General features: G+C 36.6%; 1 protein-coding gene across 1 annotated transcript; it reads right to left on the bottom strand.

The window, feature by feature from the left end:
* Nucleotides 1-592: 592 nt before the first annotated feature.
* Nucleotides 593-20,518, bottom strand: mtnr1ab (melatonin receptor 1A b). The gene is made up of 2 exons (XM_084134078.1): nucleotides 20,082-20,518; nucleotides 593-3,017 (listed from the first exon to the last, which is right to left on the bottom strand). Exons 1-2 carry the CDS (start codon nucleotides 20,269-20,271, stop codon nucleotides 2,149-2,151), a joined length of 1,059 nt encoding a protein of 352 aa, XP_083990204.1. The 5' UTR covers nucleotides 20,272-20,518; the 3' UTR covers nucleotides 593-2,148.
* Between the last annotated feature and the right edge of the window lie 1,680 nt (nucleotides 20,519-22,198).

Here is a 22,198-nt window from a genome sequence, read left to right as displayed (position 1 = left end):
CTGAATCTTTAGCTTTTCAAAGTTTTTAAAGTAGCTTACTTAAAGGGATAGTTCACCCAAACATCATTTACTCACCCTCAAGTTGTTCCAAACCAGTATGCTTTCTGTAACCGTTTGGTTACCCACATTCTTCAAAATATCTTCTTCTGTGTTCAGCAGAAAAAAAATTATTCATACAGGTTTAGAATAACTTGAGAGTGAAGAGTGAAGGTGCAAATCTGGTGCAAAACAATGAGAATATTGATTAAAGTCACAACATTAAGCTTAAATAGATTACATTAAATCCAACCAATGAAACTGAACAGCTATTTGGCTAACATTATCCAAAACCCTGTGTGGCACGCATGGCATCATCTGAAAAGGAAAGTTGTTGTATGGCCTTGTGGGTAGCGCTCAGACCTGTGGTGCAGTTGCATTGTGGGCAACATGAGTTTGAGTCATGCTGAAGTCTTTTCCAGACCCTGTTTCCTTCTCTCCTTTCCCATTGCTTCATTGTCCTATCTAATAAATGCAGAAATGGCAAATAACATAAAAAAGAATGTGCAGTTTATCTATTTCTCATCCATCATCAAGGAAGCGTAACTCTTGTTTTCATCTGTTTATTCAGCACAGTTTATTAACATTGAAAATTTAAAGGACAAACAAATATGTTCCATTTTGTTGCTTTTTATGTTGTAAACAAGAAAGTAAGGTACTGTGTTGAACATCATTGATATGACATTATAAAGGTGGTTTATAGCAGTATACTGAACTTGATCTATACGCCAAAATATGGATAAGTTGTTTCAGAGTAACTTAATTCTAAACGTTTTTAGAATTTACCATTTTGATCACATTTCATAAGATATGCATGTTATACATATGCTACGGTGGACCCCTTAAAGGAATAGTTCACTCAAAAAAAAAAAAAAAAAAAAATGCTGTCATCATTTACTCACCCTCAAATTGATACACATCTCTATAACTATTTTTCTTCTGTTGAACACAAAAGAACATATTTTTAAAAACACATTTATTTATTTATGTCCATACAATGAAAGTCAATTTAGTCCAGTGTTGTTCTGGACCCAACTGACTTTTCACAAAAACACGTCAGCAACATTTCGTCAGTTGTGTTCTGCTGAAAAAAGGAAATCATACAGAATTAAATAAGGGTGAGTAAATTGTGATTTTAATTTTTAGGTGAACTATCCCTTTAAGAGCTTGCCAACATTTAATTTGTGAAGTAATCTTTAAGGGACAGTTCACACAAAAATAATAACTCTGTCATCATGTACTCACTCTAAAGTTGTTCCAAACCTGTATGAATTTCTTTCTTCTGTTGGACACAAAGGAAGCTATTTTTAAGGATGTTTGAAACAAAATAGTTGTGGGACACCATTGACTTCCATAGTATTTTTCCCCCATACTTTGGAAGTCAGTGGTGTCCCACAAATGTTTGGTAACAAACATTCTTCAAAATAGCTTCCTTTGTGTCCAACAGAAGAAAGAAATTCATACAGGTTTGGAACAACTTTAGGGAGAACAAATTATGACAGAATTTTAATTTTTGGGTGAACTATCCCTTAAAATCTGTTGTGGGAACTAAAAGACATTTACTTTCAAATAAACTGGAGAAATAATGTTTCTGACAATTTATCCAAGGTTACCAAGAAATAACTATACTTAAGTACAATAAACAAAGTATAAAGTATTATTTTGCAAATGCATTATTTGACATGTGCTGCAGACAGCATCTAAAGAACATTAGAAAATAACTTAATCTAAAAAAAAAAACAATATGATAAAGATCATAAAATGACATTGTTGAGCACTTATCAGCTTTAAGGGCTATTGATCTGCTCACTTGGCACCTTGTTTTTCATGTATGACAGTGTCTGCATTGGTTTGTTACATTAATTTTATAATGTCCTGGAAAAAAAAAGTGTACCTGCTGCATATAAAATAAACACATTACATTAATACATACATGAACTTGTAAACACTGAGAAAAAGCAAGATATTTGCAATGCACCCTATTAAAAAAGCAACAGGTACAAGAAATACAGACACCTGTATTTAGGTTATAAATATCGGTTATAAATAGTTGTTTCTGAAAGCAGCTGAAATGTTCATTTGGTTTTTGTTTACAGTGTCCCTTCTGTGTTTTCATACCGAATCTACTTTTACTCGGTTGTTGTTTGTCATTAAAGCAGATGGCTTGCTTTTGTTCCGGTCTCCAGCATCATTTGAACTCTCTGGGAAGAACATCTTCGCAGTGCAGAGTGAGACGATAATTTTTTTGTACTCTCTTCTGAAGTTCTGGTTCAGCAGTCCGTAGACTATGGCATTAAGGCAGCTGTTGAAATAGGCCATAAAATAACTGGATACAAAAAACCACTCCGGGATGAGAGGCACAACCCGCCCGGGGTCTATGGCGACCGCCAAGCCGATGAAATTGAGAGGGGCCCAGCAGACGGCAAAAAGAACAAACACCACGAACATGGTGACGAAGTTCCTTATGTCGTGTGGCGTGAGTTTGGGCCGAAACTCGGGTTTGACGCGTCTCCTCACCTGGATCACCAAGATCCAGATCCGCAGGTAGCAGTACGTCACAATCATGATTGGAAGAAAGAAATGGAAGAAAACCACAGAGATGGTGTACGCTGAGCTGGCCGACTGCACAAACGTACATGAGTAGACCCTGGGGTCGTACTGCAGGGAGCCTACGTAAAAGTTTGGCACTATAGCGACCACGGTCAGTATCCAGATGAGAACGACGTAACAAAGAGAGTTCTTGTCACTGTATAGCTTGTCATACTTGAGGCTGTGACAGATATAGCAGTAGCGATTGATGGCAATGCCGGTTATGTTAAATATAGATCCAATCACGCTCAGTCCCATCAGGAATCCACTGATCTGGCAGTGGGCGAATCCCAAGTTCCATCCATTGTGGAAAATGGAGACCAGCACGAGAGGATAAGGATAGACTGCTACCACCAGGTCAGCTACTGCCAAGCTCACCACAAATATGTTCCCTGCAAAACAATGACAGTGGAAAGGAGATAAATGCAATTACAGGCACAAAGCGACATTGTAAAAATGAGAAAAACTTTCAAGCAAAACAGCTTATTAAAATTCCCAGAATGCAATTTATTAGGTTATTGAATAACATGAGGGCAAATACAATATTGTAGCGATAATTTTAATAGATGGGAAATAAAGAGGTTTCATATGACTGCCATGTGTTCACCATCTCAGATCCTGCACAAGTTTTGTGTATGACAACTTTCAAAAACAAACTTTAGGCGGTTTTCGGGATGGATGCCAGTTTTGCAGCATGACCTTTAATGCATGTAATTAATTCATATCTTTCCTAAGCCTGTCAGCTGCTTTTACTATTAAAAGAATTTGGGTTGCATCTGTTATTGTCACATGATACATATAGCTCTCCAATGAAGACCTTTTAGAACTTTTGGGCCCCATGTTAGAAGAGCACGTCACTGCGCGCTGCACCGGTCTCGTATCTCTCACGGAGAAGCTTCGGAGGAGGACAGTGAAGGACGAGAGAGGAGCAGGCCTGGACTAGTTTATGTTATGTTTTGGTTATGTATGTCTTTTACTTTTGATTTGTGTTAATTCTAGATTAAAGTGTTTAAACTTTCACCATGAACAACATACTTTGTTACATAGACCCTAGCTAATGAGACTCCATCCTTGGAGTCGCTGGTTTTAAATATACCATTTCCAGATGTTTGTTCTTTATTCATGTCATGTATCATGTAAGCTATTTGTGCTTCATACATATTTAAAACCATTTATCTGTTTGAATGATTTGTATGATTCACTGACTCTAATAACATCAAGTTTTCCTTACACCTTGAATACACTTGTGAATACACATCTTTATAATTATTTTATAAAATCATACCTTTTCAAAGTATCAAATATTTTCTTTAAAACCTTAGCATGTACAGCACTTAGAGAATGTAACAAGATCAAGATCGTAAAAGGGACTTTGTATTCAAGCAGAGAATCAGAAACCAAATACATAATTGTGCACAACTTTTATTAACTTACTCACAAACATAACTAAACTAAATAAACAAACATACATACATTCACCCATACATACATGCATAGGTAAAGTGGTGAGTGTTATGGAACCGGAAGCAGGTAATAGAACTATGGAAAAGATCTATTTAACTATGAAAAGAACCATCAGCTTATCATTTTCACAGCACCTCATTAAATTGATACTTGCATAGTTTGTGTGCGCGGACAATTCTTGAAGTGGTTGAAAATTTTGTTCGTTGATGAGTCTGTGAGTGTCAAAAGTCATGGTGCAAGTTGCCATCGTTTTCTTCTCTGCTTGATGGAGAAGATGATGATGAGCTTGCATGAGGGCACGCTGGACGGCATGGCATCCTGAAGTGCCGAGAAGGCCCGGAATTGATCGTTGTCCATTCAGTGATGGTAAAGTTGCAGTTTTCTGGATTGGAGACACGGCCTTCTGTCTCCCTTTGGTAGTATGAAAGCATGGCAGGCTTGCTGGGCTCAGGGCCCTGGGCCCCAGTGGGGGAGAGGGGTTCCCCCGAGTATCAGCAGAAGCAGTGTTGTAGCCGGATGAGACGAGCTAAGAAAGAGGGTGGTCACTGTGGACTGTCTCTAATAAAGCCTGAGAACGGCCACACCTCTCTGGGTTTGCTTAACCAATGAGAAGGGTGGACCTTCTGGCGGGAGTTTCCTCTGTGGAGAAGATTTATGACGCTATGTTCTAAGCATGCTCATTTGCACGCTGGATTGGTTTCTGAAGGCGAAACTAAGAAAGATTCTTGTAATACTAATATGTTGCACAGCTATCGGAATATCTTGTACACAATCATTTCGATCTTCAAAGTACCAATTTATAGAGACCAAACATTGACCGTTGGTTCTATAATAAAATACATAGTATCAAAAGATCATAGTATCAACAGATAATAATATTAAAAGACACAACACACAACAGTAAATCATTCACAAAATGTTCTGGAATACATGTTAATTTCATGTTAGTCAGTTCATCAGTACTAGTATTGCACTGTTCTAGTATTGCAGCAGAGGCTCTGTCCACATTGCTAAAAGTCATAAAACTCCTTATCTGATTGTTGTCGGGGTGACTAAGATCTTCTTGCCCTGTTTTGGTGGGATGGGGTCACATATTCCCAGAGTGAGTTCTAAATATCAGTTGTTAAACTATAACAAATACTTGTGTCTGACTTGTCTCAGTCGTTACAGATATTTATAAGAAATCAACAGTCTTAAGTGTTTAGGTATTTTTTTTTAGTTGATTTCAGCCATTAATATGATCCCTGGTATTTTCTATTATCATTCTGTCAATTTCTATATTCATTCTCTACTCATTTCATTTTGGCTCACTTAAAAAGAAAAGGTCAATAATAGCATTTAAGTTTGAATCATTCAAACTAAACGGACATCCAGTTCAGAGGCTGAACACTGCACTCGCATATTGGCATTTTTATCTCATATGCTTGTGAGAACATGCTGGGCAAATCTTGTAACCCTGAACGTTTGCCAAATAAATACATTCATGATTTAGCCAATTAGGAATCATTAGACCAGAAGATCGTTCCAGAACATTCCTGTGACATATCAATGGCTTCTCTATTTTCAACTGTTGTTTTTCTAAAATTTTATTTGAACTGAGGATGACTAACAGAGATAGGGAAAATATAAAGTGAGATCTGGAAAGCCCAGCAGGGGCCCTGTAGCATGGACCACAAATCTCACTGCACAAGTCATCTTCAGCTGTAGACTTCATATGAGACATCATTATTTTGAGTGCACAACTGCAACAAGCCGAGTTTATCTCCCTAGAGTTTTTGATGCTTTATATGATTACAACTGGAAGGAGATAAATGTACTGTTTTTATACAAACTTTGCTAAGTATCTGATCTGTTGTCGATGTCAAGGGAAAATGAACTGTTTAATTACAGGTTTTGTAAATAGAGTATAGCATGCTTGACCATATCATAGTGAGATGGCATGTTGTAGACTCAAATTAGAATTTTTGTCTGTAAGTACACATCAAACCGCTAGGAGTTTTGGCAAAACTGTCAACATTATGTCATTAATATTCGTAATATTTGCATGTTAAGTTCTAGTTTGTTTGGACTGTAAGGGTGGATTCCTGCAGTGGTTCATTCTGCAAGAAATGCCGAATGACTAAAGAAACGTTATTAGCAAGATGGTAGAAAACTGCACATTTCTTGTCTATTCCACCCACTGCCACTTATACCAACGACGGAAATAAGCGCAGTTACAATAGCTTAATATTTGTGGGAGAGCGTTACTATAGAGAGTGACGATATTGTACTGCAATATGTAGCACTTCAAAGTCAATACCAAATCAAAACTAGTTTGCACATTAGTTGTAATTGAAAAGGTTTAATGACAAAATATGGTTATGGTTTCACTTAAAATAGTTGCAAAATAGATGATATGAGATGATGATAACTTATATTATTAATTGTACCCAGCATAAATGAAAAATTGTTACCTGAGAGAGAGAGAGAGAGAGAGAGAGAGAGAGAGAGAAAAGAGGAGGGAAAAGGAGAGAGCCCCAAGAAAGGGACCCAGAGAAGAGAGCCAGAGCATCAAAGAGACAGAGCAACAGTTTCAACCTTCTTTTAGCCTTTCCTTGACCATGTGACTAAAACCTAGATGTGAGACATTCAAACTGACCAATCAGATAATTACACTTCCCCCACCGTACTAAAGGTGTGACACTTCATCACCCCCCAAAGTACAAACATTTTGGCCTACAGACAAGGCCTAGATCACTATCAGAAACCTCTGTGCCTTTTGGAACTCCAAATGGTCCTTGTGGTAGGAAGAGGGGGTAGAAAAACAGTCAAGATTATTTTCAATTCTACACGACAAACACTACAAAATGCAATATTGAAAATTATCATAATATAATCATGATCTTGTCTCTATAAAAATGTCCAAAAATATCAACCTCCCACTGCAAACATGAATACAGCACTGATCCATGACCATGTGTATCTGAATGCTGAGCCATTCTTATGGAGCGAATTATGTGCCATAATTATAACAAACAAATCCAGCATTTTGCAAACAAACTCAATCTACTTCGCAAAGGAAAACTCCACTCGCAAACAAACTCGATCCGCTTTGCAAAGGAAAACTCGACTCGCAAACAAACAGAAAGCAATGTGCAAGCACAAAGGTCAGTTTGAGTGAAAATGCAGTGGAGTTACAAATATGTATTGTGTTTTACAAATATAAATAAATGAGCCAAGATAATACTTAACAAATATATACAAACCATCCTTCAAATTGCATGTAACCTTTGAACAAATACCAAATCTAGTGCATACAAATGCATATCTGTCTGTTATGATTGTGTGACGCTTCGCTTTTTATGAGATCTCTCGGCTCGATTTTCTCACAAATGCGTCCAGGCAGATATATTTGTGAAGTATTATCTTGGCTCATTTATTTATATTTGTAAAACACAATACATATTTGTAACTCCACTGCATTTTCACTCAAACTGACCTTTGTGCTTGCACATTGCTTTCTGTTTGTTTGCGAGTCGAGTTTTCCTTTGCAAAGCGGATCGAGTTTGTTTGCGAGTGGAGTTTTCCTTTGCGAAGTAGATTGAGTTTGTTTGCAAAATGCTGGATTTGTTTGTTAAATTATGGCACATAATTCGCTCCATACATTCTACTGTAGCATAAGAGGCAAAGACTCTGAGACTGTAGAGTAAAAGCCTTCACAAGCACGTCACTTCTCCCTGGAGAGTTTGTTTGTGCCACTAATGGCATCTAGGCTGCAGGGCAAACCTTTGGTCATGATTTTTCCACACCACCTCACATACAGTGAGAGAAATTCACGGCCAGATTCACTAGATCCTCTGAAAGCCAGAGGAATGCAAAGAGGATTTTTCACTCTGTTAACTCTTATACATCCAACTGTTTATGTGACTGCTTTTTTCTTTCTTTCTGCTATGCACTATAATGTGATTAAATTATCTTGCAAGATTTATTGTTTACATTTACCTTTCTGCATTTGGCAGGTGCTTGGCAAAGCAACTTAAATTTTAACAGTTCTTGCATCACCACACTTTACTGTTTGAGCTACAGGAAAGTAATCAATCACAGAATATTTCTTGAATTGAAAGTTTTCAATCAGGAACATATATGCTACCATTCAAAAGTTTGGGGTCAGTAAGATTTTTGGTTACACTTTATTTTAAGGTGTCATTGTTACAGTGTAATAATATATTTAAGTACTGAGTAATATTAAGCAACTACATGTACTTACTATAGGGTTAGGGTAGGATTAGGATTTGGTTTAGGGTTAGTTTCATGTAATTATGCATAATTTACTGTTATTACTATGGTATGTACATATGTTACATGTAACATGGACACTGTAAAATAAAGTGTTACCAGATTTTTTTAGTTTGTTTTCTTGGTTACGGATTAGTCTTACCTGTTTCTACAGTAGTTTAGGTCCTCGTTTTTGTTTATAGCCCTTTGATCTAGCATTGCTTTGTCGGTTCTTTTCTTGCTATATCCTAAGTTTGATGTTGATGGTTAAATGTAACACTGTTATTTTCAATTCCTGTGTGTTCCAGTGATTTTGGTTTGCTTTAATAAATTCAGCATGCGATTAGATACATGCCTCAACCTCTCTTCTTCAACATGCACAGTGACAACAGTAAAGACATTTATAATACTGTTCTTTTGAACTGTCTATTCATCAAAGATTGCTGGAAAAAAGTGTGTCACGGTTTCCACTGGGGTAAGGCTTCCATGGTTCCACCGCGGGTAAAAAAAAAAAAATTTAAAGGATTGATTGCCACCTCTGTAAGTATGATTTTGGCGATCCAACACCCCCAAAACACCCCACAGACGTACAAATTCAGTGGAGAATTCGGCCTCCCTATATGGAGAAAATCGCATTGGCCTACTTTTGACTGGCCATTGGGCTACTTGGGCACAGACCTGGCAACCCTGGGTGTAATGGTTCTCTTTTTTAAAAAAAAATCTAACCGTACCGTACCGTTCTCCACCCTCGGTTCGGCACGCACTTGCACCGCGGTTCATCTCAAATCTGACGACGCATCCATAATATGGTTTGTTAAAAATAGCAACGTGTAAAACAGAGTTCCTATGATGTATTCAGTCGATGGATACGCATTCTGGCTTCCCAAATACGTTACAACAGAGCTGATCAAAAAGTGTGGACAAAACAGTCATCATTTGTAAACTTTGTTCAATACGAAGTGCTGTATGCTCTAATATGACCAGTCATATACGGCGTCATTACCCTGGTGTTGATAGCGTGCGAGCGGAGGTGAGACCTGAACAGCACACGTCGCTATCTGTGTTTAAACTAAACTCATTCAAGCCTTGCTAATTTAAACATTCAAGAGCAAGACGCGAAAGAGAACTTGCGCGTGCTATGAGAAAATTTGTGCACTCATCCGAAGCACGCACACGGTAGCCGCGTCAGACAGCACGCACAAATTGAGTTCTTATTCAAGTTTTGTGCTTGAATGGACAAATTCACACAAAAATCATGTCAACATGCCCATCTTAAAGATTATCCTATCAGTGCATTATGTATTAAAGTGACAGCAGCCTAATATTCCTGCTGTCTGTGTTTTTAATGTTAATCAAACGACAAAAGACAAGGAAATCACTCACTGCTCTTGACTGAATAGCTTTTGAAACTTCAATTAATGATTCATATTTATTTAATTTATACAGTGAAGATTGTATGAGGTGTTAATTTACATTTGATTACTTTATTCAATTTCTGTACCTGAAAAGCCATGGCTGTGTTGTACCATGAAAAACTGTTTTCATCATTGATAATAAACGTTTCTTGAGCATATTAGAATAATTTCTGAAGGATCACGTGACACTGACGACTGGAGTAATGATGCTGAATATTTTACAATATTACTGTTTTTACTGTGATTTTGATCAAGTAAATGCAGCCTTGGTGAGCATAAGAGACTTCCTTCAAAAACATGAAAAATCTTACAAACCCCAAACTTTTGAATGGTAGCATCTCTACAAAGCAAGTATTTTCTTAGTTAAAGCAAACTCATATGTTTTATTTTATTTAGCACATCACAAAAATAGATGCAGAGTAATCAGAAAGCAGAGAAAAACAGCAAGAGAGGAGAAAATGAGGTTGAACTGAATGAACCAGTAGCCTGACTCAAATGACTTTTCATGTCAGTCATGTTTCATGTCTTTGTCATGTGATTCCCCGTTAGTCATGTGATCCTGCCATGTGTTCCCGTGTCATGTTGTCATTGGTTGATTCTCTTGATTATGTTCACAGGTGTCCTTTGTCTAGTCATTAGTCTTGTGTGTATTTAAGCCATCATGTTTGCCATGTGTCTTTGTCAAGTATCGTTTCCTGTAACTCTAACCTGTCTCCTGTAACCTGGAGTTCATGCCATGCTTTTGTTTATGTTTTTGTAAATAAACTGTACTTGGGTTCTCTACAAATTTGCCTCCAGTGGATTATCGTTACAGTTGTATGTGAGCAACCTCTTTTAACTTGGAAGCACAAATTCACTGACTGTCAGTGCAAAAAGATAATTACCTGCTAAATTTCTCATTGACTACTTGCAGTGTTTCCTGCACTGCTATTTCACCACTGCTAAATCTACAGTGAATAAAAGAAATCATATTTTATTAAGTTGTGAGCTTTCTGTATGAGTTGTATGTGATGAGATGATCATTTTTTACTGGGTACTGTGAAATAAACAGTAGGGCATTCAACTGTGCTATAAAAAAAATTAAACTAAATAAAAAATCACACATGCAGCGCAGCGTGATCACAGTAGTCTAATTCACTGATGAATGACTCCTTAGCTGGTTTGCTCAATAAAACATTCAAAAAGACAGTATTTTCTTTGCTATACAAAAGTCTACTGTGTAAATGAGATGATCTGAGTTGTCCTGCATCCTCAATAAACAAGCTACAGTTAGTCCAAAATGCAGCCGCTAGAGTTCTTACTAGATCAAGAAAATATGATCATATAACACCGATTTTATCATCGCTACATTGGTTACCTATAAAGTTCCGTATTAATTACAAGGTATTGCTACTGACTTATAAAGCCCTAAACGGCTTTGCTCCAGTCTATTTAACGGATCTTCTATCGCCCTATAATCCATCGCGCTCTTTAAGATCAATAAATTCGAGGCTTTTGGTCATACCTAGGATATCCAGATCAACCAAAGGAGGGAGAGCATTTTCACATTTGGCTCCGAAACTCTGGAATAGTCTTCCTGATACTGTTCGTTGCTCGGACTCGCTCTCCCAGTTTAAAACTAGATTAAAGATGCATCTCTTCAGCCAGGCATTCATATAATATTTTTAATCTTACAGTTCAAACTACAATCTGGCCTCTAGTTCATAAATGCCAGAGGAGAACTGGCCCCCGACTGAGCCTGGGTTCTCCCAAGGTTTTTTTTTTTCTCCATTAGTGTCACCTGATGGAGTTTTAGGACACCATTAGGTCACTTGATGGAGTTTTTTTCGGTTCCTTGCCACTGTTGCCTTTGGCTTGCTCAGTTGGGGATATTTTGGGGATATTTTATTTTATTTTATCAATCAATAAATTCCACTAGAAACAAACCTTGTTGTATTATTTTATTTTAATTTAATACTGTGAAGCTGCTTTGATACAATCTGTATTGTGAAAAGCGCTATACAAATATACTTGATTTGATTTGATTTGATTTGGTCTTCTTTTTTGCTACAGAAGATACTTGTTTACATGCAAACAGACTAACAGGCCTACAGGATGCAGAGGTGAATGTATTTATAGTAGTTTGAGATGGCAATGAAGACTAATTGGTTACACACAACTTGTTCAGTAGGAAATGTGATAGAACATGTTTGCTATCAACACAGCATCAAGTTTAAATGAATTTAAAGGGATAGTTCACCCAAAAATTAAAATTCTGTCAGTAATTACTCACCCTCATGTTGTTCCAACTGCGTAAGACCTTCGTTCATCTTCGGAACACAAATTAAGATATTTTTGATTAAATCTGAGAGCTGATCACTCCTCCATAGGTTTCTATGTTTCTTGCTGGCCCAGAAAAGTTATTAAAGAGATCGTTAATACAGTCCAAGTGACTACAGTGGCTCAATCTTAAGTATATCAAGCGACGAGAATACTTTTTGTGCGCAAAAACAAACAAAAATAACGACTTTATTCCACTATTCATTTCCTTCTCTCTGGGCCTCGTAGTGTTTTTGCGCTGCGCTTCTGTGTTACACGTCATCACGCATCACACACATGACCAGCGTCAGCCAATAGTGAGCCTACGTGGTGACGTGCAACACAGACGCGCAGCGCAAAAACACTACGTGAACCAACTAGAGGTCCAGAGAGAAGGAAATGAATAGTAGAATAAAGTCGTTATTTTTGTTTGTTTTTGCGCACAAAAAGTATTCTCGTCGCTTGATATACTTAAGATTGAGCCACTGTAGTCACTTGGACTGTATTAACGATCTCTTTAATAACTTTTCTGGGCCAGCAAGTTTCAATCACATAGAAACCTATGGAGAAGTGATCCAGCTCTCAGATTTAATCAAAAATATCTTAATTTGTGTTCCGAAGATGAACCAAGGTCTTACGCGGTTGGAACAACATGAGGGTGAGTAATTACTGACAGAATTTTCATTTTTGGGTGAACTAACTCTTTAAGCCCCGTTAGTTTAGACATTTCTGGTAGATGCTATACTGTAACTACACCATCTAGATCTAAAAAGCATCTTTCACCAATGACAGCCATTCAAAAGCAGCCAAGTATTCAATATTCAATTCAATTCTCTTTTCCCAGATCATGATTTGTTTTTGTTGGGCACTTAAAAGAGTGAAGTGGATTTATATTGTTCTCGTTTGCTGCCTTTGACATCACAGCTCAGGTTAGTCACTAGTGAAGTCAGTCAATCAGCGTTGTCATGATGATGTTGATTCATAGTGTAGATGGACAAGAGACATATATTTAAGTTTGCAGTGGGAAAGCCAAGGGGATGTGTACTATTACAGTAAGTTATTATATTATATATAATTTTAATAATATAAATACATTCACTTTTCTTGCCAATTTGTTGCATTGCATACTAATGTATGTACAGAAGTATAACATGATATAAAAACATATAATATTATGTTGTATACTGTGCCCTTGATTTATCAAGAGTCAAATACAACAAAAGACAAAAACATTGATATGCAGTTGCTCTTTATCATCTAACTGAAAGAATAAGTCAGCACTCATTACAAATGACAATGTTGGGTATTTGTTTTCAGAACTAAGCTTTCTTGGCTTTAACCAAAAGATTTTGGGTCCCGTAGGTACAGTATCGGTTATATTTATTCAATATCCCTTTAATGAAGCTTCTCCACATCTAAGCAACCAGATATTAAAGCAAATACTGTATCACACTGATGGTCAAATTCTGGAATACTGGCTTCTAATTAGTATTGGCTGGGTATCGCATGTTTTTACTGCAGCCTTTGCAAAATAAACTTTGATATAATTTTGTCACTCCAACTGAGCACTAAAGAGAAGCTACACTAACCTTGAGTTCACAGAAATATTATGCTTAAATCAATATTTTATTGCTTTGGGATCTTGGAGGGCAGTTTCAAATGATACTGGAGTCTTTAAACAGAACTCAACACTCATGTCCTTAGTACAACTAAAGACAAGCAGAGTGGCAAAAGACAGAGGAAAAAGTACTGTACTGTATCTAGCATGTACTGTTCAGCTCACAATTGTGCACAGATTATATTAAAGGATCAGCACAATAAAATGTGTCATTCTAAGGTACTGAAAATCCCTTGATAAGGTAAAAATGGTAAATAAGCATATTTACTTCTAAGAGAAACAACTGACAAGAAAAAAACTAATTGAAAAACCCTGAAGGTGTTAATCTATACCTCAACAAAAAATATAGAGACACAGCAAGCAACATTTATTCATGAAGATCATTCCTCACTTCATCTCTGTAGATGATGAGACCATTATGAAGCCCAATCAGGGGGTTATCTGACATTTGATATTAAGTCATCTGCCACAGTCAAACCTAGATAAAGGGTCATAGTCCAGCCTTGCAGAAATACTGAACAAACCAATTCAAAGTGAGTGTGTGAGGATATTGATTTGTGCATTAACACATATATGTAAATTATGTTAATTTGGGCAATCACTCCACACACTGATATTTTGTTTGACTCTCAAGCAGAACAATATATAACTACTGGTATGTATAACATATGTAAAATAAGCAACAACCTGGCCTGACAAAACCTAAAAAAAAAAGTGTGTTTTAAACAAGAGATTGAGATTTAAACAAAACTAGCCCAATAAATGAACATGGCAACTGCTGCTTCAATTATTTGGAGTATTGTAAAAAAAAAAATATATAATAATAAAAAAAACAGTCATATAATAAGCAGCAGCAAAAAAATAAAATAAAATTTGTCTCCACTTATAAAAAATAGTATGGCCACAGAAAATTTGCTATGTCATGTGACATTTGATACAGACCCTGGATTAAAATGTCTGGCACGGTGGTGGACCAGGCTGGCTATGTTTAACAGCGGATGAGCCAAGAGTGGATCTTCAAAAAGGAGTCAGTCTGAAAGTGAGCGCAGCATCAGTACAGTGTATAAGCAATTGTCCATTCATTGCCCAGGCATCGAAACCAGCCCGAGGGCAGGCCAAGGGCCAAGGCAGGCAGGAGTGAGCACATGAACTCCTTGAGAATAAATAAAGATCATCTCAAAAAGCAAAAAATTAGTGAGTTTCCAACAGGGCAATGCAGTCTATTTGTCTGTATTTAGTTCTTTTTGGAGCGTGAATTAAAATAGCAATGAGGACATTCAGATGTGTGACATTAGATTTCATGAACTATCTATTCAATTTGTACTTTAAACATGGTAACATTTTTATTGAGATTGAATAATCACATCGTGGTTCAGTTAAACCTGAACAATAACTTTTAATCATCAGTACTATCACTTTATATCTATGTATGCACTTTGATTGAGACTTTTATATGCTGTTGTTTGAAAATACTTTAAGTAATCACTATTCTCGTTCCAGCCTGCTGAAAGGGCCCTTCTTCCGCTCACACAGCCTCTGTGAATAATTGGTAGAGGAGAGTTCCTCTTGAATGAACAGTGAACTTTATCTAATATGATCGCCTTGGGCTCATAAGCAAAGTCAGTGCTAAAGAACAGTAGTTAGAGATGAGAGCCGCATAGAGAAGATGGGCTCTGTTACACTGTCCGAGACCTTGAAAAATGTAAAAAGGGAACCAAGTGCCTGTATGGGGTTCTTGTAGCTCAACTGGTACTGCATGATGCCCACAATGCTAAGGTTATGGATTTGATTCCCAGTGTGAGTGTATATACCTTGAAATCTACAGGTATTGAGATATAACAAGCATATAGTACAGCATATCATTGCTAGCTCTCAGGTAGAGTTTCATTGGCAGTTTTATGATGTAGGTACACTGGCTGTGTTGAAAGGAGGCTTACCTAACAGCAGGGAATGGTTAGTCTGAATAATCTAAACAGACAGTTGTGCCACAGCAGATAGAGTCTTTGAGGTTGAGTAGCTTAAATAAAACAGATAGACCGCAATGGGGAGTAGCGGAACCACTTTGTTTCAGCACAGAAGAACAATGAAGAGCGAATGTATGCGTGCTCATGTGACCGCATTTTTTGTTTTTTAAATCACTTTACCTTTGTATATGTGGTGGAATGATTGCTAATTGAATATTCACACTGGGTCAGTGGTTTTCAAAATGGGCCATGGGAGGTCGTCTCATGGCGAGGAACATAATGAAGCACACATCGTGGGAGGCTAATGGAACAATTACTGGGTTAATTTGACCCACTTATCATAGGTTATAGTGCACTGTACTCAGTACAGGAGGAAACAAAAATAAACGTATATATTATTAAATAAAGAAATAAAATGTATTATTACAGTTTTTCTCAATCACTTTGGCACATTTTTTCGAAACAGTCTTAAAGGGTTAGTTCACCCAAAAATGAAAATTCTGTCAGTAATTACTCACCCTCATGTTGTTCCAACCCCATAAGATCTTCGTTCATCTTCGGAACACAAATTAAGACATTTTTGATTAAATCTAAGAGCTGGATCACTCCTCCATAGGCTTCTAAGGGATTGACACTTGGACTATATTAACGATGTCTTTAATAACTTTTCTGGGCCAGCAAGTTTCAATCCCTTAGAAGCCTATGGAGGAGTGATCCAGCTCTCAGATTTAATAAAAAAATATCTTAATTTGTGTTCCGAAGATGAACGAAGGTCTTACGGGGTTGGAACAACATGAGGGTGAGTAATTACTGACAGAATTTTCATTTTTGGGTGAACTAACCCTTTAAAGGGGTGGTATAATGCCCTTTTCACAAGATGTAAAATAAGTCTTTGATGTCCCCAGAGTGTGTATGTGAAGTTTTAGCTCAAAATACCCCACAGATATTTTTATATAGCATGTTAAAGTTGTCCCTTTTTGAGGGTCAGCAAAATGCACTGTTTTGTGTCTGTTCCTTTAAATGCAAATGAGCTGCTGCTCCCAGCACAGAGGGCGGAGCTTCAACAGCTTGCACTCACATAGACATGCACTGAAAATGTCAAAAACGTTTAGCCTTTCATGTTCAAACTGTATTCAGACAATGATGGAGAGACTCAAGAAGAAGTGACAACATGATGAATGCAACAGGACGTTTCTGAATGGTTAGTTGACAAATTTATGTAGCTTATGTGTAGTTATCTTCTAGTCATTGATTAGCATATTCTGTCTTGATAATCTATAAATTGTGTTCCGGGGGCGGGGTTTATGTAAATTTTAGGGATGGTGATGTCATTAACCCTGGAGGAATGTCGTGTAGTCCCTACCAGTCGTTTGTTGTAGTCCTTAAAAAGCGATTTCTTTAAAAGCAAATATCTCCCTTTGCTTTGAACTTTGAGCATTGTAACTTTGCAGATGTTGTTTATGCTCAAACAGCAACATTACACACTAACTAAAGTTAAAAAAGGGAAATCATAATCAGCCACCCCTTTAACATTATCTAAGTGCAATTGTCACAACTATTTGATGGAACATCAGAACTCTATTGCATTTCTGCGAAATGTAGTAACTCACCCAAAACTTTTATGCTTCAAAACCTAGTTATTGTGTCAGTAAATTGGCCAATGGCACTAAAATAAAAAGTGTTTTTGTCATTGTGCGAGGCACACCGATCAAAATGTTTAAATGTGTTTTCACCATGGAAATATTTGTTATATACAAATTTCATGTTTTTTTCTACTTTTTTGTTGGCACTAACTGCTTTATACAAAACTGTCAGTGTGACACCGGTGATAAGAACTCCATCCACTCCACCCACAGGAAAATGACTGGCATGTTGAGTTTTGTTTGATATTGTGCCAGTTACCTGAAACCTCATTTTGCTCACACAATGAAGGAATGTTTAGAAGTTGTGAAGAGTTTGACAATTTCACTGGGAATCAACTCATTAATTTTGATTAACAAGCCATATGAATTTAGTCATTGTGCAAATTGTAGACAATTGTACTTACTCTTTTACACACATGTGCCAAAGCGGATGCAATTTGCTTAAATCAATATGAAATTCAAATCTGATGTTGCCAAGAAACTAACTGTTCAGAGATCTGAACTTGTTTTGAGAAGGAAAAAAAAGTCTCTTTTGAGAATTGAGCCAAAGCTATTGAGAAAAACTGTAATTAAAACACCTGATGACTGAAAACATTACAACAAAGATGTGTAAACTGGAGAGACAATAATGAAATAGGTCAAAATGGAGAGTAAAGTACAAAGCACAGTAAATTTCAGGGAAAAGTGTTACAATTTACATAGTAATATCGTTAATTTGTTATATTTTGGTAATGAACATGTAATGAACAAGTACAGTAGGCTATTCTTATTGCGGGCACTTCAAAACATTGTGAATTCCTTATTTTCTGAATTGTTTGTTTAGAATACACATTAGCTTATTTCTGCATCGTGATGGGCTTAACAAAAATGAAAATTCTCTATAGCTGTGTCCCAATTTGGAGGCTCTGTCATTCGGAGGGCGCATTTGAAGGCTGCATACGATATCAAGGATGTTATAAAGGACGTAATAAAATTGACTGTTATTCCTTGTGATGTGCAAAATACTGTCATTTCTTTCTTACATTGCAATCTAACTGTTACTTTTCTTAAATGAGACCGCCTCGATGACGTATGCAGCCTTCAAATGCGCAGCCTCCGAATTTTGACAGCTGCAGTGACATAGGTGGTTCTTATGGAAAATCAGAAATACAGTGGTTGCCCCGGTTACTCCGGTGCACAAAGCAGTTGCATAACATTCTGTTTCTAATACAGAGAATGCTTATCACAGAGGAAAAAAAGGAAGGCATTCAGTATTTATGTGTTTTCAAACAGACATTCAAATTTTTTATATTTTTAACATTTAAATATTTTATTTAAATACATGCCAGTCCAGAAAGGATATCAATTGATTGAAAATGTTCTGATTTTTTATTGTTGTTCTTTGTGTTTTTTAGCACTTTAATCAGTTTGGAACATTTGTTTAATTAATACATTTGTATTATGTATTGTTTTATTGTATATAAATCTTAAAGTTTCTTCTTGTTATTATAAAAAAAGTTATTAAACTTATTATTAAGAGGACAATACTAAAGTTTGTTTATCAATTACTATTATAAAAGCTTCAGCAATTGTCGCAATATGAATATTTGATACCATCACATGCCTAAAGCCTACCAAATTTTAACAGCAAAAACATCAACATGCTGCTCCACATAATAATGCATATTTAAGTATATTTAGTTCATTGCAGTTGCTTTGTACTTTATGTAAACATAAGCACTGTAAAGCATGCACAAGTGCAGGCTACATTTTTGCCCAAGACTGGTTTTCCTTGTAAAATAGTGCTGTTGTAGTTTTCAAACTGGTGCCACAAACTTCACAGTTGAGGAACAACATAAGGTCTCTGTCTCTATTGGCAGAGAAATGTGACATATGGGCCGGTGTGACACCGGTGATAAGCACTCCATCCACTCACAGGAAAATGACTTGCCTGTTCAGTTTTGTTTGATATTGGGCCAGTTACCTGAAACCTCTAAAAATAGTCCCTTACTGCCCAATACAGTCAAATGAAAAACCCTGTCAGGAATGACAGAAAATATGTAAGAATCCAGTTTATGCAGAATGATGCATGATCTTAATTCATTTATGAACTCTTAAAACTCACTTCATACAGTGTACACTGTCTGTTAAATAGTATACATGTAGTCCTGTCAGTATTTGATATCCTGTAATTTTAAGCACCCCATTGACTGAAATCCTGGTGCCCAAATCCTGCTAGTAAGATTTTAATGAAATAATGTTATTATGACCAGTCATTGCCTCAGTAATAAATAAATGAATAAATAAATAAATAAATAAATAAATAAAGCAACTGTAGTGAGATAAGAATTTTAACTGCAAATCAAATAGATATAAATATTAAATACAATGAGTAATTACTAGTAAAGCTGAAAACTAGTAAGTACTGGAACAGTGGCTAACTGTAATACATATAGTCAGTTATATCAGAACAGTTAATATCTGAACCTATATAATGTTATAATGCAATGAATGACAAAAATGCCATAAAGTTCAACTCATATTGTTCCTTGTCACTACTGAGATTTACCCACTAGAATCTAAGGAATAAGTATTGGTGACGAATGAAATAAATGTTAGTCACTATTTAGCTACTAGTATCGAATGAATAGTTACAGGTGAAAGTGAGAAAGATAGCCTACTAATATTGGATCATCTGCTAGCAATTAAAAATAAGCACTGTAGGCTAGCGAGTGACAAAAAAAAAATAATACTAGTAACCTAGGTTTACATGAATAAATGTTTAAAAGGTTTGCAATGTTTGTTTTAAAAGCGACCTTACCTGCGTTTCTAAGTTTCTTGTTTCTGCACACGGAGAAAATCACCAAGAGGTTCCCCAATATATCAACCACGATAGTGAAGATCAGAAAGCAGCCCAAAGTTGTGGAGACCCAGGGAGGGCGATTCAGCGAGATCTCGTAAGGGCTCAATGAAGAACTGTTCATCAACCGGCTGCTGCCATTTATTTTCATCTTATCTTCACTTCATTAATCCTCGTCATAAAGCATAGGATTTGAGTCCATTGGAAAACCATGAGTGGCTGTTTTTGCGTTTACGTAAACTTGCGTAAATTGAAGGTCTCTTGTCATGTCATGGTCCTCGATGGAGTGCACGCCTTCATGGTCTGCGCGCGGACATGTGTCCGCACTTTTATAGCTTTGTGTCTACATCAGATTGTTGGTATGTAACATCCGACAGCAAGTTAAGTTCTTCTCAAATGCACATGGATGAGTGATGAAGCTGTCTGTGGATCGCTGTAACGCTGCCCCGCTGTGGAAGACAACGAAATCGGCTCGGAATTTGGGTCGGAGATGGTTGAGTTTCTTCTTTCACCTTTCACATCCATGTGCTATTATGCATGTGTCCATTCATTATTTTTGATAATTCATAGTTTATTTACACATTCACGTAGTTTAATTAATCGTTTCAGTGCGTGTCGTATTGGTTAATGACCTGGGCTGAAACTTGTAGGTTCAAACACTGATAAACCTTTCGTTTGACTCTTCAGCCCAAGTTGCTTCGTGGCTGTTTCTTTTTTTTGGTGAACTGTTAAAGCATTAAAGCCTAAATTTTAGGTCAGTTTGATGTGCACTCGAAAACATACATGTATAAGTTTAAATCTAATACTAATAATTCAACTTTTTACTCCTGTGCATCTTTCTCAGTGTAGATTTATTTTTTCAAAGTCGGGCATTTCCACCGTTATTACTGTAAAAGATACAGTTCATTAAACACATGTGACAGCTTCCTCCTGAGACAAAATTGAGATTTTTTTTTTGTATCACCCAGCCCTATAATAGACATGCAGTCAGTCATATCATGCATGCGCATGACTTTCAATGAAAAATTCTGAGAAGTTTTAATACATATTCCTGGTGTTATTATTCTAAAGAAAAAAGTGTGCCTTGCATTCTGTTATCTAAATGTAGGAGTTTTCCTACTGCCAGACAGACCTGCAAAAAGGATCTGAGCAGCAATAAATACTGTCCATTAAAAAACAACTTTTAGACCATGCAGCTGTCCATTTTGCACATACAGCCAAATGTATTCGTCATAGCTTAATGTGGTCCAAATGCTCTTTGGACTGTAGCTCTGCACCATGCATTAGCTTTGCATTAGAGGATGCCTGTCAGTGCAGCTTCTTTAAATAACTCACATTCAATAGTTGCAGTTTTATCTCTCTCATACACACTCCATTTCAGACATGTCAAAGCTACACATTTCAAGTTAAATATCATACATTGGAACTATTTTCCCCTGAAGTCCACTTAAAGTCTAGGTGTCTTGCACTAAAACAAATGATAATTTAAACTTTTTTCACAATCTCTCTGGCCTTTAAATTTACTGCAATATTAATGGGTTTTGGATATCAGGCTCAATATAATTCCCTCATTCTTCAAAAACATTCATTACATCATGACAAAACAGTCTGCACTTTAATGTGCCATACATTTGACTTATATCATCTTGTAAGTTTTTCCCTCTATGATCAACTTTCATGTATAAATTCCTTGAAATCAATATGCCATTTTGAAACTCCAGTATCTATATAGTTCAAGTGTTAACAATTGCATTTTATTGAACTTTTGACAGTATAACTTGAACGATGCACAGACAACTTTGGGGTTTGTTTCCAGATATTGAAGAGCAGCACACTTGAAAGAAGAAAAAAATCATCTTATCTGAAATGGAACAGATTAATGAGTTGGGAGTCTGGGGGACAATTTAAGGAAGAAGAATCCAATACAATTTTGCATTCGCTCATTCATCAAGACTGAAGATCTTAACATTTATTGACATGTACCCTTACCCTCCTATCAGAACACATTAACACTGGATCTCATTACACTTTACTCATGGTATTGGTTACTCTAGAGGACACATTACAGAGGAGAATAT

The sequence above is a fragment of the Abramis brama genome (genome assembly GCF_963993115.1).
Source record: "Abramis brama genome assembly, chromosome: 13".
Lineage (NCBI taxonomy): Eukaryota > Metazoa > Chordata > Actinopteri > Cypriniformes > Leuciscidae > Abramis > Abramis brama.
The sequence above is the reverse complement of the archived record's forward strand: the minus strand, read 5'-3'. Positions and strand labels throughout refer to the sequence as shown.